Source organism: Eutrigla gurnardus, assembly GCF_963514095.1.
Source record: "Eutrigla gurnardus genome assembly, chromosome: 19".
NCBI lineage: Eukaryota > Metazoa > Chordata > Actinopteri > Perciformes > Triglidae > Eutrigla > Eutrigla gurnardus.
The window spans coordinates 23,413,379-23,433,921 of record NC_139930.1 but is presented as its reverse complement, the minus strand read 5'-3'; the positions used below and the strand labels follow the sequence as shown (position 1 = coordinate 23,433,921).

Below are 20,543 nucleotides of genomic sequence, written 5' to 3'. Positions count from 1 at the left end.
AACCTAAAAAGCGACCCTTAATCCTCCTGACCTATTACAAATCTCTAACCTCAAAGCATGTATCTAATCCCAATAATGCTGCTCGGCAACACAGAATTATCTGGGTCACAAATGAGATTTGATTTTGGTCATTTTGTTGTTGTTAGTCAGCATTAGGGCAGACAAGGGGGATGTCCTCCCAGTTAAGCTACCAAGCTCACATATATCCACATATTCACAATATGCTGTGCAAAATGATAATAAGTGTATTTAGAAGGTTCCCATTCTCACCAGAACAAACTCACATTTAGGGACAGGGGAGCATTTAAAGGTCCACCATTGTTTAACATGAGATTTCCATGTGTTTTTGATTATAAAACAGGTCGAGGTGCCAAAGAGATCAATCTACAGAAAAATGCACACAGCCTATATTTGGAAACTGTGCCTTTAAACGAGCCATCGAGACTTCCGTAAGGTTGAGATGTCACAAGTTTACAGTCACCTGTAGAAGTAGTGCAAAAACTTAGTGAAAGTGAGATGAGGATGACAGGAAAACGCTGACCAATCAGATCAGAGTGGGCTTTTATGGGAGGGGGGCTTAAAGGGACAGGCACTAAAACGGACAGGTATATTCAGACAGACAACGTGTTTTTGAGCATTTAAGTATCAAATATGAACCCAAAGTATGAACCTGCATATGAGCATAATGTCTATTAATGGCCAATTTAATCACCTGACTTCCACCCAGGAGAAATATGGTAAAATGACTTGCATTTAAATAGAGTATTTCTAGTCTTCGGAGAATCAGAGAGCTTTACATCACATGTCAACATTCACCCAATCACACATTCATACACTGATGGTGGAGGCTGCTATACAAGGCGCCAACTTACTCATCAGGATCTAATCTAAACGCTCTTTCACAAACCGAAGGCTCAGCTTTCTCAGGCCATTTTCAAGTTTCTTGCCCAAGGATACGAGAAACAGGGAGCCGATCATCCGATTACCGGACGAGCCACAGCCGCCCATCGTGCTTTCCCGGTAGCGTTTATCTTCCTTCAGGTGTGTATTTATGACTCACCGTCCACTGAGCAGGAATCCAGCGACCACCGCCAGCAGGACCAGAGCCAACGTGATGGCCACCGCTACGATCGACGCTTGAGCACGCTCACTGGTTGCAGTTACTGCCAGGGAAAAGAAGTGGAATCAGACACAAAAGCACACCTGGCATCTGTTGTTGCTGCAGCCTCCGAAACGCAGAGGGAGTCACGTACAAGTTCAACTCGGATGATCATGCTCTCCCTCTCTCATGTACTCACAGTAAGGGCTGGTCTGGAATTCAAAGCGTCGGCTAAATGCACCGTAGCCTGCCGAGGTCCGGGCTCGCACCTGGAACGCAACACATCCAAAATATATCAAATTACACGCCAGATTATTATTTTTTATGACACACAACTTTGATTGAACTTATTTCTCAGTCACCTCTTCCTCTCAAACCGCTCAAACTAAAGTGCTTTTTGTCCTAACATTATTATTCATCAATGCTTTTTTTTCCAAATTCTTTTTTTAAACCCATGTTTGACCTGGAAGATGTAGACTGAAGAGGGCTTCAGGCCTTCCACCACCATCTCAGTCTCCTTGGATTTTATGATAGTGTAACTGGAGTCCTGCTCCTGCAGGAGAAAAAGGGAGTAATTAATTCACTTGCCTTGCACACATTTTCTTTTACAGCTGAGCTACCTGTAGAAGGAGTGTGTGAGTGCATGTGTGTGAGGATCGGTTTCACCGACTGGAACCGCATCAGGTTTAAACACAGCTAAATGCCCCCTCCATTAGCCCAGAAGCCATTAGCTAACCGCTGACCACAAACCCCGCTCCGCTCCCCTGTATACCTTTATTCTGACCTTCCGAGAAAAGACGACATCAGAGGACTAAAGAGGGAAAAAGAGGAAGGGCACTGGAACAGAGATCTGAAAGTATCAAATTGCTGTCTCTTCAGGTCCGTCACTTTGTGAGGTAAAATGTTTTTCATGGTCACTGAAGTGAAAAATAAAAAATACTTCAAGCTAAACGGAATCTATTTTCAACTGAATCTCTGAGGACCAATTTCAACAACCGTGGTCATTATGTTCCTGCAAATATAACAATGGTGATTCTCAAATTATGAAAAGACACTGAGCTTTAGAAAAGGTACCCAGAAACCACAGGGAGACAAGGACAGAGACAGGTAGCTTCAACGACATCACTTAAGACTCTTTTTACCTTTTCAAAATACTTGATCTCGTACTCCAGGATGATGCCGTTGGGGCGATCAGGCTCCGCCCAAGAAAGGGCGATGCTGCTCTTCCCCGTGAGACCTTTCCTCACCACGCTCACCGGGGACGGCGCTGCACACACACATGTAAAGACATCATACGATTTCAGGCGAGGGTTGTAAAAATCCATCAGATTAATATGATGCAGATCGACTTTTTGACTTCCGGTGTTTAACGTGACTGACAGGAGGGCCAAATAAACGCTGACTAAACACAACCAACAAACGGTGCCAGAGCTGTAAAAGCGTTCGGGTATCGTCAGCATCTTTTGAAGACACCTCATGCTTTGATGTTTACATGCACAGAGCTAATTGTAATGCTTGCTGTGACTGTTGTACGTTATGAAATATTAAAACTGAAGATGAAACATCAAAGACAAAAATCACAAAAAAAAAGACAAAAACTTGATGATGAAAAGAGGTTTTTCTATTAGAATGTACACAGTGATGCATATCTGTCTTTGTTGCTTTTCTCCAGCGTGTTTTCCCCTTGAGATTCTGCTTTGGGGTTTTGTGAGTGATTCAAGTTCCTCTGTGGGTATTTGGCACCGTTCGTGGAGCTTTAACTCAACTGCTGAGATCATTTCTGGTTCCAAAGCAGCTCTGCTTCTGAAAGGATGTCTGCAATCTGTCAACATGGTCCACCTGTGCCTAATTAAACCATCCCTTTATATCTCGCCATCCAGTAGATGCTGCCAGTGGAGCCCATGATGTCAACGACGACTCTACACATCTGGCACGCAGCTTTTAGTCTACCAAGTTTGCAGATTTCAAAAAGCGGGAGAAAACTCTCTTTCAGTTTGAGTTTGGCTCTTTGCAAACTTTCATTTTCCATTGATATGATTTCTGGAAGTCAAATGAGTTGAGTTGTGTGCGTTTGCATCAATAGTGGAGCCATCCTGTTGTAACCTGAACTGTTGACCAATCTCTCAGAGGGACAGTTGGAGAGTCTCTGACACGTAAAGAGCCTTTCACCAGGCAAAACGCTCCCTCAGGCAACATCCTGATATATATAGTGTGTGTGTGTGTGTGTGTGTGTGTGTGTGTGTGTGTGTGTGTGTGTGTGTGTGTGTGAGCTTCTCCTGCAAATGCTAAACAGCGTTTAGGTTTCGATAGCCTCAGCAGAACTCCACAGGGAATAAATCATTGCTCCAAACACAGTAACTGTATCCTGAGTGGATGGCCGCACAGAAGTGTTATCTGCAACATCTTAAAAGCCCGAAACCAGAAACCGAATCACACACACACACACACACACACACTCTGACACACACACACACACACACACACGCACACACACGCACCACACACACACAATGGTTAAATGGTATAAATGCTGGGACGCGAGAGAAAGGGCGTCTTTTCCCAGCAGCTAAGCTGGTAACAAAACACCAAAATCTAAGGTGAAATCCTGAGAACGCAGTTTGCTTTGTTTAATCAAAGGTCTTGAATAGAAAGTGTGTGACATGAGTGTGTGCAGATTGCAAAACGCTCTGCTATAAAAACGTAGGATTTGGAGTTAAATTATATATAAATAAACTTGATGTTGCTTTCCACATATAAAATATGTACATGACATTTGAAATATTGCTGCTGCAAACAATATATTTTTACTACTACTATACTTTTAAATGTCAGAAAATAGTGAAAAAAAACCAAAACATTAAGCATAATAAGATCTCTTATTGCTCATTTTGTCCAATTCACAAACTTAAACTTAAATTTGTTAATTTTACAGCCATTAAAAAAACAAAAAAAACAAAACAACAACAACAAAACAGAAAAATGACTGAAATGCTGCATTTCTTAATTAAATGATTTAATTTGTGGTCAATTGATGAATTAACTTGTCATTTCAGCACCAATTAATTATTCCATAAAGTCTTGCCCTCAAATTTTAGTTGAGGAAATTTTCTTTCATTTAACTTTCCACTATCTGCTTATGTTCTGAGCACATTTACGGACGACTAACAAATCTAATTATCAGATGTTTTTGCGTGTTGATCTCAGCCCTAACCTTCCCTTTTCACCACCGAGCACAGACGCACCACGTCCACATCTAAAACACCCAGAAGGTTCGAGTCAACAGAAGCTCCACAGTTTGACACTTTTTAGTCCCACAATTCAGCAACTGACACTACAGTGTTTTTAAAACCTGACGGATTTGAGAGATGCCAATGCAGAGAGACAATGGGAGGTGATGGAAGAGACAGGGGGTGGGGCTGCAAGCGCGCAAACAGCTCTCCAACACTTTCATTTTAGCAACAAGGAAGATCGCGGAATCACACTCGCTGGGTTTAAACACTTCCACTTCGGGTGACATCTGCTAACGAGCACCTACAATACAAATTAACTCAAAATATCTCTGATGACGTTTTCTGCAGATTCTCTTTCATGCCGAGAACGCCTCGAAAAGGTTGCGAAAGCTATTCGGCGGGCGAGTGCAGCCCTCCAGCGTAACAACTCTGGCCTCAGATAAGAGCAACGTTATCAGAGTGCAGAACATAAGCCTCTCAGACCGCTATCTGTCTGAAGCATCCCCAGAAATCAATACGGACCATCAACTATCTGCTTTTCCATCCTTTAACTACCCTCGGAGAACGTCAGAAAGACAGACGGAGAGACCCGACGAAGGAGATGTAGGAGACAAGGACTTGGAAAGTGCTAAAGCTGCTCCCATCGGTTTCATTTGCAACTTAACCACCTGTCTACCTGCTCATGTTTTTCATACATTTTCACAACAGCATAGAAATAGAATAGAAAAGAAGAATATCTTGGTCTGACCTTGAACTGTAACATCCCAGACTATTGTAGTATGTCATTCCCCATCTTGCCTTATTTCCTGTCATCTCTCAACTGCTGGCCTTCTGATAAAGGCATGAAAAAAGAAATATCGAAGCACAAACCAGGTGGAAGGCAATCTTAAAAAATGTGTCATACGTGTGTAAAGTGCTAAAAAACATGACGTTGATATCTAAAAAAAAAATAAAATAAAAAACGCACAAATGAGCCGGTTTAATGAGGCAGTCCTTTCCTATTCCAAGTTGAAATCTTTTCAGTATCCATGCAAACACCGTAGCTCCACTACTTTTATATCTCCGTCTAAAAGCGGGAGGAAGACAGAACACCAGGCGGTGCACTTATTTTTTACTACCCACAAGTTAAATGCATCACCATTCATTTGATTAACAGCCAACAACGGCAGAAACAATGCGCGGGAGCGTTTAGCGTGCCGTCGCCACGCCGAGCTCCCACACTGTGAACAACCTGGGCAGAAATAAAAGGCACACGACAGCCGAGCCGCCGCGGGAACTCATTATAGATCATCACGCAGCAGACAAAAGACTGAAGCGGGCTGTGATTATTGACAATTACCGGCCAATTGGGTTGTTTGTTCCCGTGATATGGATACATGAATGACATTTGGATGTGTTGTAGATTCATTTCTGCCACTCAAACCTGGTCGGTTATGTGTCCACCCTCTCCTTCTTTCTTGCCCCTTTTTGTTGCCCTTAACTTTCCTCATCACTACCTCCCCATCACTTCTACTTCTACATCCCCCCCCCCCCCCCCCCACACCACCACACCACCACCTTTCACCTCTCCTCCTCACGAGCTACAACACTTTCCTATTCAGCGGGGCTTCACAGGGACACTGTGAAATCACCTATTTCACGGATCCCTACGCGAGTGTGACACTTCCCACACATCAAACGGCAGATCCTCTGACTCATTCTCTGTCTGTCTGACTCTCTCCGTGCCCCCCCACCTCGCTCAGTCGCAAAAACCAGATGTTAACAACGCTGATCAAAAGTCCTCATCGGGTAATTACATCTGCGATACACGATGTTAAAGTGCTCATTACAATTAATGCGTCGGGGATTATTGTTAACATGATTAATCTTCCGATTACTTTACTTGATAGGAAGCCCTCCAGTGGTTGGAGTCCGAACCATGTTAACCATCTGTGTCCTTATGAGATGCTGAAGGGAACAATGATGCCTAATCCCAAAGGTGAGAGATCTGCACTCTTGCTGATTAAATTCCTTGATGGTGAACTGTTTTTTTTTTTTTACTGCGTTTATAGTCAAACTTTGGTATTTAGAGTGAACTGAAATTGGTTCCCCTGAACTCTTTAAACATGTTTGCACATCTGTTCTGCAAACCTTTGGTCCGAATATTTGGAACGGCTAAACATCACGATTGGCACAGCTGTTCAAAATCAGTCAGCCTCCCAATGCTTCCACATTATGACCCTGGAAAATGTGTCTCTATGTATCTAGCGATAGCATGCGCCAATGTTTACGTGGATGTATTGCTATGGCTCGCCTATGTGGCTCAGGTGAAGTTGCTGGTCCCGTATGGTTGGGACGGGTCCTGTACGGTTGGGGGGTCCTGTACGGTTGGGACAGATCCTTTTACGAGGGTCAGTGTCGAGGCAAAGCCAGCTTTGTACTGACCCTCCTTACTGAAGCAGTCCGGTGTGAAGTGGTTAGCACACACATAGAAGCTAACACGGACCTTAGCCGGCACATTGTCATTAAAAATGAAATGCAATAGACCAGACCCGGACCGTCGTGCACAGCGCTCTGTCGGACACGCGGCCCCGGGTTTAATTCACGGAGCACCAGCCGGATCACCCAGCACCACAACCGGTAAGTCGAGCTGGGCTCTCCCCGCTGTGTTGTGAAACGCCCCCTCTCTGATATCTCCTATCATTGCACAGAGGAATTAGGTTTATGACTCCTTTCGTTACGTAACAACAGGAGCTGAATCTGAACAGCCTGTAGGAGCGCCGTTGTACCAGTGGGGGCGCTGCAGAGACCATGCAGGAGTCGCTTGTTTTCCTCATCCTGGGAGTTGACAGGCTCAGGGAGGACCAGTTTATAGGTGTAGAGACCAGAGAAAACCTGTTTTTCAGAATATGGGACCTTTAATATGTGCTGCCTTGTATGAAAGGTGCTGCGTAAATGAAGTTGTGATCGCTGTACCAATATAATATAGTATAAAATAATAATATATAATAGGAACAAGGCCAAAGAGCAGCATATTTCATCTGCAGCGACTCTGCCAGCCATGTGTAATCTAATCCAATGTAATCCCTAATCTCCGCTCGGTCCAGTGACTGGCTAACTTTAATCTAGCTACAACTCCAATAAACTGAATGTGGATTCTGTAGTCTGGTTAATCCACTCAGTCTGCTGACTGTCACAGTGACAACACAGTTAGAGGGCCGTCGGCCCTCTTGACTGTCAGACAGCCATCTGCCTGTCTCTCTCTCTCTCTCTCTCTCTCTCTCTCTCTCTCTCTCTACTACTACTTGGTACAATTACTTGACTGCCAACGAACCATTTGTTCAACAAACGGGCGCAAACACACTTCCTCTCTCCCTCCCTACAGATGGAAGCCTTGGGAAGGAGACCATTAATCTGATATGTTTCTCGTTTCATTACGCCGTGTGCTACCCATTTCATTACCAAGCAAATAAAAAAACTACACAAGCACACACCTCCCATAAACATAAAAAAACGGGCTCCCATATGAATTTTAATCTCCATTTAAAAAAGGAAAGCCAGCAAAGCTTGCGCTCTTTACAGCTACGGGGAGTAGTCGGACTCTTTCATTCTCTAATATTAGAGTGGCCTTTTATGTTTGGCCACCGCGCTTCTCACTTTAGTTTTATTGGTTTATTGCCTTGCTAAAGCTTTACTAAGCTTTTTTGCTCAGACTTGATGAATAAACTTCCAAGCCTTAAAAATAACATGTTAACCTGCCCGTCATCAGCCTGCTCATACTTGACAGGCATGCAGAATAACACCTGCTATCATACAAGACACCCCCATAACAGCCTGCAAATCAAGAGTGTTCATTACAACGATTCCTGCACATATTGTGGATTAAGACGGTGCTTACTTGAGGGGACCAAGCTGCTTTTTTAATGGCAAATCTGGCTGCAGACGGAAACCCCCCAAAAAAGCGTTCCACTGTGCCATGTTCCCTCATTCACTGCAGGGATGGTGAATGAGAAAAAATGTAACACAGCGACGGATTTGTTGGATAACTACTGTGATAATTCGATCATCTGGCGTTTTTGTTATCAGGACAAAATGGTGAAAGTGTGAATACGGAGGAGAGGACAGCTGATTGGTGAACGCATGGAGGGAAAAAACACAAGTATCGACAGTTTGGATAGATCCGGCGCAACATACCTGCCTGATTGGTTGTCACGTTGAGTGACACATACTGCTTGGCGTGGTCTTTGGCCAGCTCCGACACGCCATTGACAGCCTCCAGCAGGAAGCTGTAGTTGGTGTGCGACTGCAGGTCGGCCACCATGACGGAGGTGTTGGACAGGCCGACGCGGCGGGGCAAGAAACGCACGTTGGGGCCGCATTCCTCCAAGCCCCGTCCTTCCGGCAACACCTGTCTGCACAGGATGTGGTAGCGCATGTCCTTCCTGCCGCCCGTTTCCATGGGAACGGACCATTCCAAGAAGACACTGGTCTCGTTGACGTTGGAGATGGCGTTGCGTGGAGCGGACGGAGGGCCTGCGAGGGATTGAAAGGGCTCATTACAGCAAAATAGTCAAATCAGAAGCAGGAATGTGCAAATATATAAAGTGCTTTATCCTCACGTGTGCAGGCCATGCTGGGAGGGTCGGAGTCAATCTTATAGTATGCATCCTCACAACTGCAGGCGGTGGCTCCCGTCTGCCTGGCCACGCTGTGGGGGGGACATTTACTGCAGGCCAAGGACTCCAGCAGCGAACGGTAAAACCCCACTTTGCAGACTGAAGCGATGAGGAGGGGAGGGGGTGTTGGGGTTGGATATAGAAGAGATGAGATGATAAGAGCAGATGTATAAAGGGGAAAGGGATCATGGGGAGAGAGGTAAAAACAGGACATGGTTAGTTCCTTTGAAAAAAAGGAGGTCAGCATCAAACAGCTGGAAGCGTTTCCCTAGATGGTTGGGGTTGTTTTGAGGTTCCTCGTCAGATATACTACTGCAGCTGCAGAGCTGACATTAAAAGAGGCGTTCGTCAACTTGCTTTTGTTGTCACATTTGTATTTCTTTGTTCTGCTTATTTCCCTCTAGGGATTATTTATTTTATCCAACCTGTGGAGCCGTGCTCTCTTCAGGTTTTATCTTCACAGAAAAAAAAATATATATATTATTTTGGTACTGTGGAGGCTTCCCTTCTTATTCATAGTGAGTGCCCATCACCCGATTAAACACTGCACCATATTGTACCCTCTGGGCCCCCATATGGAAACGCATACAAACAAGCAGAGAAGCAGACATTATCTCTCTTTCTCCCACACAGACGTACACTTGGCGGATCAAAGTGGGGCAGGTAGACAGCGGGGTGACGCGGTGAGAATGCCAACATGCAAAAAATACATCAGCAACCTCTGTCGCCATGGCTGCGCCTCCAAGCCAACCAATCAGCGGCTTAACGCGGCATCATCTCCTTCCCAATGTTGCTGCTGCATCCAGACAAACACATATAGACGAATGCGATAAAGGAAGAAACAATAATGGGATACTGGACCGTGGATAAGCAGGGTTCCAGGGATTAACTGTGTCCATAGATATCAAGTAATGACAAATTCTTGTTTCATGTATGTTTGAGGAGAGACGAGGATACCAGAGAGGAGTAAAGGACAAAAGAGAGGAGATGTTACATCCGTGTCTCCAAAAGCATAAAGGCTATGAGCTGCTGTTCCCCCCCGTTTCTAAATGCCGTTGTAAAGCTCATTCAGGCTGCAACTGGGATTAACAACTTCATAATTAAACTGCAGGTAGGAGGACAGGAGGATAAAGAAGAGCAGAGTGGAAAAGTAGATAAAAAAGGAATGATTGGAGGAGAGGAAAGGAAGAAAAGCAAAGTTTACGAAGGGAGAACAGAAGAGGAAAAGAGGAGAGAGGATGAGACAAAGGAGGAACGGGGTGGGGGTAAACATGTGTGTGTGTGTGTGTGTGAATGTGTGTGTGGGGCAGAAATGGTTATGATTCCCCTTGACGGAACCTTGGTCCATTGTCATGGAACATTAGGTCTGAAAAATTCTCCCTCTGCCCCCGATCGCTGTGTGTCTCACCTCTGTTTCTCACACACACACACACACACACACACACACACACACACACACACACACACACACACACACACACACACACACACACACACACACACACACACACACACACACACACACACACACACACACACACACACACACACACACACACACACACACACACACACACACACACACACACACACACACACACACACACCTGGTCGGATGCCCACGAGTTGACCGGCTCAAAGACATTACTTTTGGAGGCATTCCTGAAGTCGGCCTAGTTTTGAATGAGCAGTCAGAAATACAGCTGATGAAATAATTCATGCTCAACAGGACCGAGGCGCTGGTGTACGCCTTATTTCATTCAGATGTGAAAAGATGGAAGTGCTTTATTTTTGCTGCCATTCTTCTTTTTTTGTTAAAAAGGGATAAACACAGAAAGAATGGATCCATAAGTATTAAATCTGTGTTTTGTATTTCCATTTTTTTTCCATTTTACTGCCGCAGCCTAATGATGTAGAACCTCATCACCTTCTAGAGAGCTGTGGCATTCAGGGCAGTAGGACACACCTGATCCATTGTCTGCTTCAGCCCGTCGCCACGCACACATATCGGGGTTGCGTACAGATTTATTGCCGTAGTTTGGGCTCTAGCTCTCCTTGACTTCATCCTCCAAACCCCCACGGCCATATCAATAAAAACGGGGTGGCAGCTCATTTCACATAGACAGGCACACATGCGGGCAGTGAAGTAGAGTGAAGATGAGAAGATAAAAAAAAAGCAGCAAGATAAAAGTATGGAATGGAAACCCTTTTCCAGTTTATTAAATTGAGATAGTAGGTTCAGATATATGGCTAACTATGATTCACTACACAATATATCATCACTTTATCGTGGATGTTTCTTATTCGTAAAGATGGAAGCAGAGACATCTCCTACAGTCAGATAGACCGTTGATAATAGCTGATGATAATGGGGTGTCAAAGATGAAATTATGCTGTTCGATGATGTTATTTCTCCTGGAAGTTGCAAATGATTGAGAACGACAAACATTTGCAATTAAAATGTGCAAATTAGTGTGAAAAAAACTTCCCCACAGTGTAGATGTATTTATTATCATGAGTTCTAGCTCATTTCCATTTAGGGTGAATAGATTATGCATGCTCGACAGGAAAAGTGAACATGTGGAAATTATATATCGCATATATTGTTAGACGTAACATGGTGGCATGAGAGGACATGACTACATACATATATGTATATCATACTATACCCCCCCCCTCACACACACACACACACACACACTTAATGTGACTGAGGATTTAGAAAATCACGGGCATGCGGGGTCATAAAGGTCAAGGCTGCCAGCTTAAGGCTGAAAGTGGGATAAAGTGATTAAAATGCCACAGGGAGCGAACGAAGAACATGCATGTTCAGTGTGGAATCCGAGTGGTGAAGGCATTTAAGTCTGTGCTGTGCTTGTCAGGAAAAATGGAGGAAAAAAACATGCAATTCAACGAGATTACCTTCACTAAATGGCAACTGGATTACTGTACATGTGTGATTACCGCTTTGATTTAAAGTGTACAAATCATCAGCTACCACGGTGAAACGAAGGTTGTTCAGTGGACGTCCGACACACACAAGATATTTGACATAGGATTCGTACTTTTTAGCCATGCTAGCGGTGTGTGCCTCTAAAGATCGTGTTAATTACGGTGATCCCTAACTTTTAGAATCAAGCATTCAGCATGTATACATTTCCATATGTGCAGTGCCTTTGCCCCTGAGCAAATACCCCACGAATGGCATCGCCATCAGCCTTCATGCTTCATTAGCAAATGGCTGCATGCTAACCACGCTAAACCAAGAAGCTAAAAACAAAATGAAATGTCACATTTTACACCCAAAAAATCTTTGGTGAAAGTATGACCACTTTGCTTAATGCATCTCTCTCAAATAAAGTTCTTTAAAAAGACCAGCACCTCAAATTTCAAGCTCACACTGTTTTTTGGGCTTAAATGGCTCATTCCTCATTCAATAGATGGCGTGGTGCCATTAGTGTGTGTGTGTGTGTGTGTGTGCGTGTGTGTGTGTGTGTGTGTGTGTGTGCGTGTGTGTGCACGGTGCTCTTGGCCAAGCTGTCTTTCTGATGCCACGCAGTGCTTAATGCACAGCACAAAAGGGTAATAAGTTATTAATATGCAATACACACTAATGTGCTGCGTTTTGTGTGTGTGCGAGGTTAATACGTAATTAATATGCATCACACACTGGCATCCCAGGCAATTAAGGACGCAGCCGTGTCCGCTGATGCTTCTTAACGAGCGTCCTCTGTAATTGGAAACATTTCACTGTAAACATGTTGATTTATATGACTGGCTGTCGTTTGGTCGGGGATTTGAGGAAGTAAGCGATTAAGGCCGAGGGGGGGGGGGGGGGGGGGGTACTTGAATGGTGGGGGTCATTAAAGGGAAGAAGAAGTTAAGGACCCCATACTGTGCATTTAAAGAACATTGGATTTAAATTAATTTAAAATTGGGTGAAGACACAGTAAGGATGTGACAGAATCAAGGAGTGACACAAGTTGTAAAAAAACAAAATGTACAAATACTCCATGTTAAAATTCATGTTTTCAAAGAACAGACGGAAAATGCTCTCATTTCAAAAGTACACATAATGTATAAATGGAGTAACTATATTTAAACTATGTGCAGTTACCAAATATCAAACAAACACACTAAATAAGACCAAAAAGCCAAATGGGTCACGCTATTTGTCGAACGTGACATCCACTCACGTTTCCATCGCTGCTGTCACACTTCCAACTGTTCACGGATTCAGCAGGATTGACATGAACGTAAACTTCCACAGAATAAAACACAAAAAAGCCGTCAACACAGAGTCCATGTTATCAACAGATACTATTGTTAACTAATAAGCCAGGCAAGGAAACAGAGTAAATATCCCGTTCCTGCATTTGTCCCACAGCGAGCTACTGGCCTAAAGGAACATAAACAGCAGCATGTGTGTGTGTGTCTATTTGTGTGTGTCTATTTGTGTGTGTCTATTTGTGTGTGTGCATGACTGATGGTGTCAAACCTTCATGCATTATTATTGTATTACCGTGTTTGTGTGTCTGCATGTGTAGGTGCCGATGCAAAGCTCATATTTGTGTATGCTGTGTGTGAACACAAACAAAGACGGATGATAATACCAAAACAATATACAAGCAAGTCAATGGGCTCTTCCTGTCCGATGGGTGGCGGAGGAGACCATTGTTCGACCCCCGTTTATTCTCAGGCCACAAGAGAGGTCTAGCGGGTCACAATGGCTTTCCAACATAAATCAATGCATTGCCCCATTTAAACTCTAGCCGGGTTTAAATTAGCAATGCATCACCATGTTAAATCAAGTGTCAAGCGTTGCTGAATAACAATGACATCAGGCGACATATGCTATTGCCATATCAGCATTTTCACTTTGCTTGATGAATGTGTGGACTACACCTGCAAAACACAAATTGCAAGCAGCCACAGATTAGTGTACAAGGGTCAGGATCCCAGTGCCATTACAACACTCAGGAGACATGTGATGGAGGGGGGGGGGGGGGGGTCGCCGGGTCAGACCTACGTGTGCAAAATTGGTTGTGATTTTTTTTTTTTACAGTGTTATATGATGTTTGCAAGTACCACCTAGCCAGATGTTACAAGTAATGATCGGGTCATTTAGAGACATTTGCAGGTTTTGCGTTACATTTTTTTTTTACAGCATGTACATTATGTACAGCATCATCTTTTACAGTGGCTGTATATATATTATATATATTCCTCCAAAGTTTCCCCCAAACAGCAAAGCACAACATAGGAGTCTGAGAGCCAGTAAGTGCTGTTTAAAGGATTAAAGTGAGCAATTCAACTCCACATCACCTCTATCCAGACTTCTAGAGGGTGCAAGGAAAAAAACAACCCACAAATATGCAACCGTAAAAGTGTAATTGTTCTGTATGATTTGTGAAACTCGTCTTCTGACCCAAATGCATCAAAAGTGTCCATAACCACCAGTCAAACCAGTCCTACAAGCCACCGCTGGACTGGGCCTCCGGAGACGACCGGGCTTTCATGGAAAGAAGCCGGCTCTGCTGAATGAAGCATTTTATTAATATTTCACAAACTGCAGGAGTGTGTGTGTGCGTGCATACGAGTTCTTGCATCTTTGTGAGGACATCGTGGTTGGCCCACATTTCTTCAAAGGAGGCGTTTGAGGGTTTAGACTTGGTTTTAGCGGTGAGGCTAGCATAGGCAATGTACTGTGTCAATTGGGGTCCTCACAGGTATAAAGAAACGTGAATGTGTGTGCATGTTAGCGGGTTGGGGGGAGGGGGGGGGGGTAAAAGGGAGGGAGCACTTCTGGGAAAGTCAGTTTACCCAACAAGCACTCAGGAAGCACTTTAGTTGTCATGACAGCGTCACCACGTTGAGATGACGGGATGATGGAGAGGGGGAGGAAGATGGGAGGGGAGAGAGAGGGAGAGGGAGAGGGAGGAAGATGGGAGGGGAGAGAGAGGGAGAGGGAGGGAGTGGTGAAAGAAGCCAGTAAGAGCTTCCAGTTGAACAGAAGCTGGAAACGATGAATGGCAGCTCTTTATGCAACAAAACCAGTCGATTCATATTTCAGAAGATGATGCATTCAAAAAGGCTTCCTGCCACTTGGGGATTTTTATTTATTTATTTATTTGCGCCATCATTCATCACTTTGTTGTGTCTCACGAGATGCAGGGATGAGTAAGGATGATTAAATTCAACACACACACACACACACACACACACACACACACACACACACACACACACACACACACACACACACACACACACACACACACACACACACACACACACACACACACACACACAGCTGTTAAAATGACAATGAAATGGGAAGAATATAGAATATAGAAAAAAACACCTAATGTTCCTCAAAAGGGTAAAATAATCTATTGAATGTGTGTTACCAACGACTGTCTTTAAAATCCCAAGTGAGATGTTTGGAATAATAAAAACGAATGAATGAACCGACTAAAAAGTACTGGAAGTGAAGTATCCCTGAGCGAGGAGGAAAGTCCGTATCAGCACGTGTCTAATCACACTGAAATGGCAGATGCTGCGTATCTCTGCGTTATGCAAGTGACTGTAATACCCTTGTCACCATCAAACACAAGCCTGCGAGTCTGAGCCGCTCGTTCTCTATCCCATAATTCCCCGGAGGGAGAAGGCAGAAAGCTTCCTCGCGTTACCACGTCGGTGGAAATCGTTTCTGATGCCGGCGCCGCCACCGTGACCAGATCGAGTTTGACATAATGCTGCGGTGACGTCTGACAGGCAGGCAAACATGGAGGAACGCCGGGGGAGCCCCGACACCGAAACAAAGTAATGTCAGGGGAAATCCAGCTCTTCCCCACGACACACTTTAAGACGACGTGCTTGGAGCTCCGTGGTTTTTATGATTCCACCAGTGAGCGGCAGTTTATCATCCCATACAATTCATTTAATTGATGATACTATCAGTCGTCTTCGGTTTTAATTTGCATCCCTCATCTTCAGTCATCCCTTTTTCCTCTTCCTACCCTCCCCCATCTTCCCGTCCTACTCCCCCCCCGGACTTCGCTGCCCGTCTTATACCTTCCAGTCTTTTCTTCTGTCACTTCAGTGAAGCCAGAATATCCGAACATCACAAAGCAGTCAATCTCGGGATTCCATTCAACCTTTTATTTCATCTTCCCAACGTGGCGTTCAGCTGGTATTCCATCTTCCTAACATCCAATTTATCCCTTATTCCAATATTCCTACGTTGGCTCCAGCCCTTATGTCACCATCCAGCCACAACCCTTTTGTATGGTTTGGATTTGATATCTTACTGGTGGATAAACGGAGAAGCCAACTCCAGAGGGATGAATACAGTCCTGGCAGCCAAGAAGACCACAAAACATTCTTTTCTTAACTGCTCAGAGAAACAAAATCATCTAGGTTTCCCTGTAAATGTCACATCCTGAATATGATCTCAATATTCAGCGCACATTCCAAGAGCCCAACACGCAATTCAAACATTACTCAACTGTTCCCTTCAGCCATTATCCCCACATTCCTTCTACTGTCCATTCAGCCCTGAATCACATCTGCGAGGCTGAACTCAATCTACAGCCCCCCCCCCCTCTCCTTCTCATCTATCTCCTCATCCATCTGCCCACTTCTACCCTCGGTTATCCTTCTTCCATCGCAATCACCACTGGAACAACACTCATTCATCTCTCTGCCCTCACACCCCGCGGTGAGAAACCTTCAATTTATCTTGTGTCCTCTTGTTTTGCCATCACTTCTCCTCTCCGTTAATCCCCCCCGTCTGTCTCTCCATCCATCTACCAATGGTGCACTCCCCTCCTCCACCCTCCCCTCTCTCCGGTCTCGCTGGGCTGACGGTGCTGCAGGCTATCACCAATTATCCCAGCGAAAGTTGTGCCCACATATCACAGCACCACATACAATATATCGAGATGTCATCCGACACAATATCGTACATCTCTGGTACAACGAGACAGGATCACCGCACGTGTATTTATTCGCTATGCTGATATGTAAAAATGAGGAAATACTTTGGAAAATGATGATCTTTTAAATCCTATGATGTCATATGAAACACAGAGGCTGGACAAGAGCTGAACAAAGCAACAACACACACGTTATTGTACAATAACAATGGTATGTCTTCGGTGTTTTCCCACTATGGAAACCCCTTATATGGTGCTGGTGGATTGTGGCTTTATGCTTTTTTTCCATAAATACAGAGAGAAAGAGGAGGGAGATTAGACCGTTGACGGACAGATTTGTAGATACACAGAGATTTGTCAGATGCCACACTGTTAAATAAAAAAAACGTGTAAAAGACAGAATAGTGCTGATGTAGGTGGCAGCAATAAAGAGGAGGAGAAAGGGGGGGAATGATGGAGAGACCATAAATAATAGGCAGAGATAAAAATTTAGAAGTAAAGAAAAGTGAGGTGTAGACAGAAAGCAAATGAAGGAGACAAAGAATTAGTGATGTGAGAAAAAAAAAGACAAAGAGGGGGGAGAAAGAGGCGTCCGTAACGAGTTCTGTCCTACATTCACAAAGGCTGCATTAAATCACGCTCCACTAGGCAGCACATGCAGCCGATACAGACAGGACCCACACACATTGTACTGTACTGACCCGCAACCCACTGATTCACAGAGGGAGACAAAACATGCTCAAACCACTCACTGAAACAGCTGAACATACTATAAAATAAAAAAAAGCTTCGCTTTGCTTTTTAAAAAACGGCTCTACATCTCACATTCACTGAGAGCTCAAAACGGATAATATAGAGTCAAATGAACTCAAATCCAGATCCGTAAAACTTTCACATCTGAATAGGCGACCAGCAACCACCCTGAAAGAGGCTGAATAAAACATAACGCCTCGCAGTATGGAGTCCAGGCGCTCCTTCAAACACAACCCAAACACTTAATACTGCAATGTGAGTGAAACGCACATGAAAAAGTGTTTGGTTGAAGCATATGGTTCCCAAGCAGAGGGAGGCCATCCCGCCATGTTTCTCTCTGTAGACACTTTCAAAGGCCGTCGGTCTCATCTGCATGCAAAATTATCTCGTCACTTCATTAATTGCCACCGTGACAGCTTACTCCTGAGTTTGTTTACTTCCTTCCACTGTACGCATGGACAAAACAAGAAGAAAGCCGGATACGCATTTTACTCAAAAACATTTGACCAATGGATCACATTTGCATATCGCACAGCTTCATCTCCAACGCAAAACTCATTAAAAATGAAAAATCAGTTCATCCTTTCTGCCGCCTTAAAGCTGGTGAAAACAGGCTACGAGGCGATACGTGGTGGCGGGGTCGAGTTTTAATCAGTGTCATCAAAATAACACTCACGCCTCTTAGAGAACAGGGGGACAAAGTGAACGGCACTTTCCCCCCGTCTCTTTAAAGCTCCGTCTGCAGCAGAAAAGACTCAGTTGTGGCTTTTTCAATTTTTTTTATTGATGTCCCATGAAACAAAAATGCTGTTTTAATCTTCGCTGCGGCCCACGGCAGCTCCATTCAGACACAAACCACTTCTCTATCACACTCGTAGTATTTTCTATGGGAAAGTGGAAACACATTTCCAACTAGCTTTATAGGCTTTTGAACCGTATGAATGATATGATTTAGAATGATCTGCCCACTAGAAAGTTCAAATGGACAAATGGTTTCCTCCATGATGGTTTCGGGTTGTGACTCATGCATATCCAGAGTATGATGATACGCTTTCAAAAAGGGAAAATATACTAAATATAAACTCTAATAAACTGTTTCTATCCACCCCGTCAAAACAAAGTCGAATTCAGGGCTTTACTTCACAGTTTGCAGTGCTTCTACATCACACATTTCAAAACTTTCCAAAACCAAAATGTTTGGCAGAGATTAACAAGACTAAGTGTCCATTAGCGGCTGTGTGAAGTTTACAGACACAATGTAATGCCATTCATAATCTAAGCTATTGGACAAACACAAAGTCGAACCCGATGGTTGGTCTAGATGACGTATTAAAGCATCTCCAAAACCACAATTCAAACTGAGGTAGACATGAATATCCAGCCCGGTTAAATACGCAGCTTGGACCGTCTACATGTCAAACTATGAGGCTCCATGTGGCTGTAGTTAATGGGAGGACATAAGGAAGTCGGGTATAAAGAGCAACATATTAAGCTTGTAGTGGTGGTCATGGTGATGGATGGGTCAAACACACTCAGGACGTTCACCCTGGAGGCCAGTGTCCATGTCCCACTGAAACAAGTTAAAGATCCTACGACACAAATACTCGTTTTAAACCCAAACCATGTATTTTAACCCTGATGGCTACAACCTGGTAAACGCAGTGCTGCACATATAAAAACAGCAGAATTCTGCTCTTTGTGCCTCGTCAGTCACGTTTCTGTGGCAGCGTGACTCCAGGCAGGCCATCGGCACACTGGCAGCTCTGTCCTAATGATCTACCCACAGAGACTCCATGTCTGATGAAGTTAGGTTGAGAGATGGCGCACACTTTATTACACATGCTTGGATGTTTCATCATTTGATTATAACGAACCCATGGATAAGGAGAGAGCTGGTTCTGAGAGGAGTTACTTCTGTGTGATGAATTCGATGGAAAATCTGATTTGTGAAGTGCTGCCTGAGAGCACTGCTGCCACGCAACCAATACAGGCTTTATAGCACGGGGATATAATAGTGTTGTATTCAAACATATTCTATGGCTAATTGGACATGATTTTAAGCTATAAAGCAGCATCCCTGTTTTCTGGAGACGAGGAATTGTTTCGTCTAATAGAGCTTATATAAATCAGATTTATTACACCGCACATATACTTCGCTCATACAACACGTGCGTACAAATCAGACGAGAAGAACTGAAAGTAAATCTCTGTACCGTTATAAAGTTGGCCATCAGAGTTGTAGCGTTCGAGACCAATCTTTTAGTTCATCGCTCGAGACGACACTCGATCGGTAGACATGAAACACTCGAGAGCGACCAAATAATGACACATTTCAATGTTCCATCCCCCGACAGCTTCACCGTAACAGCCGTTCGCTGGGATTCTTTCTGGCATTACGCCACGCCGCACAGGCCCCGCTCCCGGTCGCACGAGTGGGGGTTGTAGTGTGCAGGTCTGAAAATTGAGTAATTTAAAAGACAGCACAGAGGGAAGATTGGAGAGGAGTGAAGGAGAGGGAAATAGAGAGGCGCTGGGTGCCCGTGGAAATGGCAGTTAAGGTCGGCGGTGGGGATGTTTGGCGCTCGAGTCGGAGCAGAACAGCGGCTGTATGAGAGCAGCAAAGTGCTGCGGGGCTCGGGGGAATACCCTCCACTAAGCTAGTGAGAAACACACGCCGGTGCACAGCGAGAAAACACTCTCGGTAAAATAATAAAACCGTTCTGTGCACACACACACACACACACACACACACACTCGAGCACACAGCGCTGAAAACAAACGTGTGTGGCTACAGGATTAGGATGCAACCCAAAGCAAACACGCACCGACCTAAAAACACCAAACGTGTGACATTTTTAAGAATCTG

General features: G+C 44.3%; 2 protein-coding genes across 2 annotated transcripts in view; one reads left to right on the top strand and one right to left on the bottom strand.

The window, feature by feature from the left end:
* Positions 1-20,543, top strand: part of LOC311029609 (heat shock protein 30-like) — a gene marked incomplete at its 3' end in the record, with an annotated part of 68,593 nt that overhangs the window by 34,108 nt on the left and 13,942 nt on the right. The gene's annotated exons all lie outside the window — the stretch shown is intronic.
* epha5 (EPH receptor A5) overlaps positions 1-20,543 on the bottom strand; it is a 45,658-nt gene that overhangs the window by 14,093 nt on the left and 11,022 nt on the right. Inside the window, exons 4-9 of the mRNA XM_084034480.1 lie at positions 8,928-9,083; positions 8,503-8,841; positions 2,242-2,366; positions 1,563-1,652; positions 1,299-1,368; positions 1,061-1,163 (exon numbers count right to left, since the gene is read on the bottom strand). Coding sequence (XP_083890606.1) covers positions 1,061-1,163; positions 1,299-1,368; positions 1,563-1,652; positions 2,242-2,366; positions 8,503-8,841; positions 8,928-9,083 — 883 coding nt within the window. The remainder of the gene's footprint in view (positions 1-1,060; positions 1,164-1,298; positions 1,369-1,562; positions 1,653-2,241; positions 2,367-8,502; positions 8,842-8,927; positions 9,084-20,543) is intronic.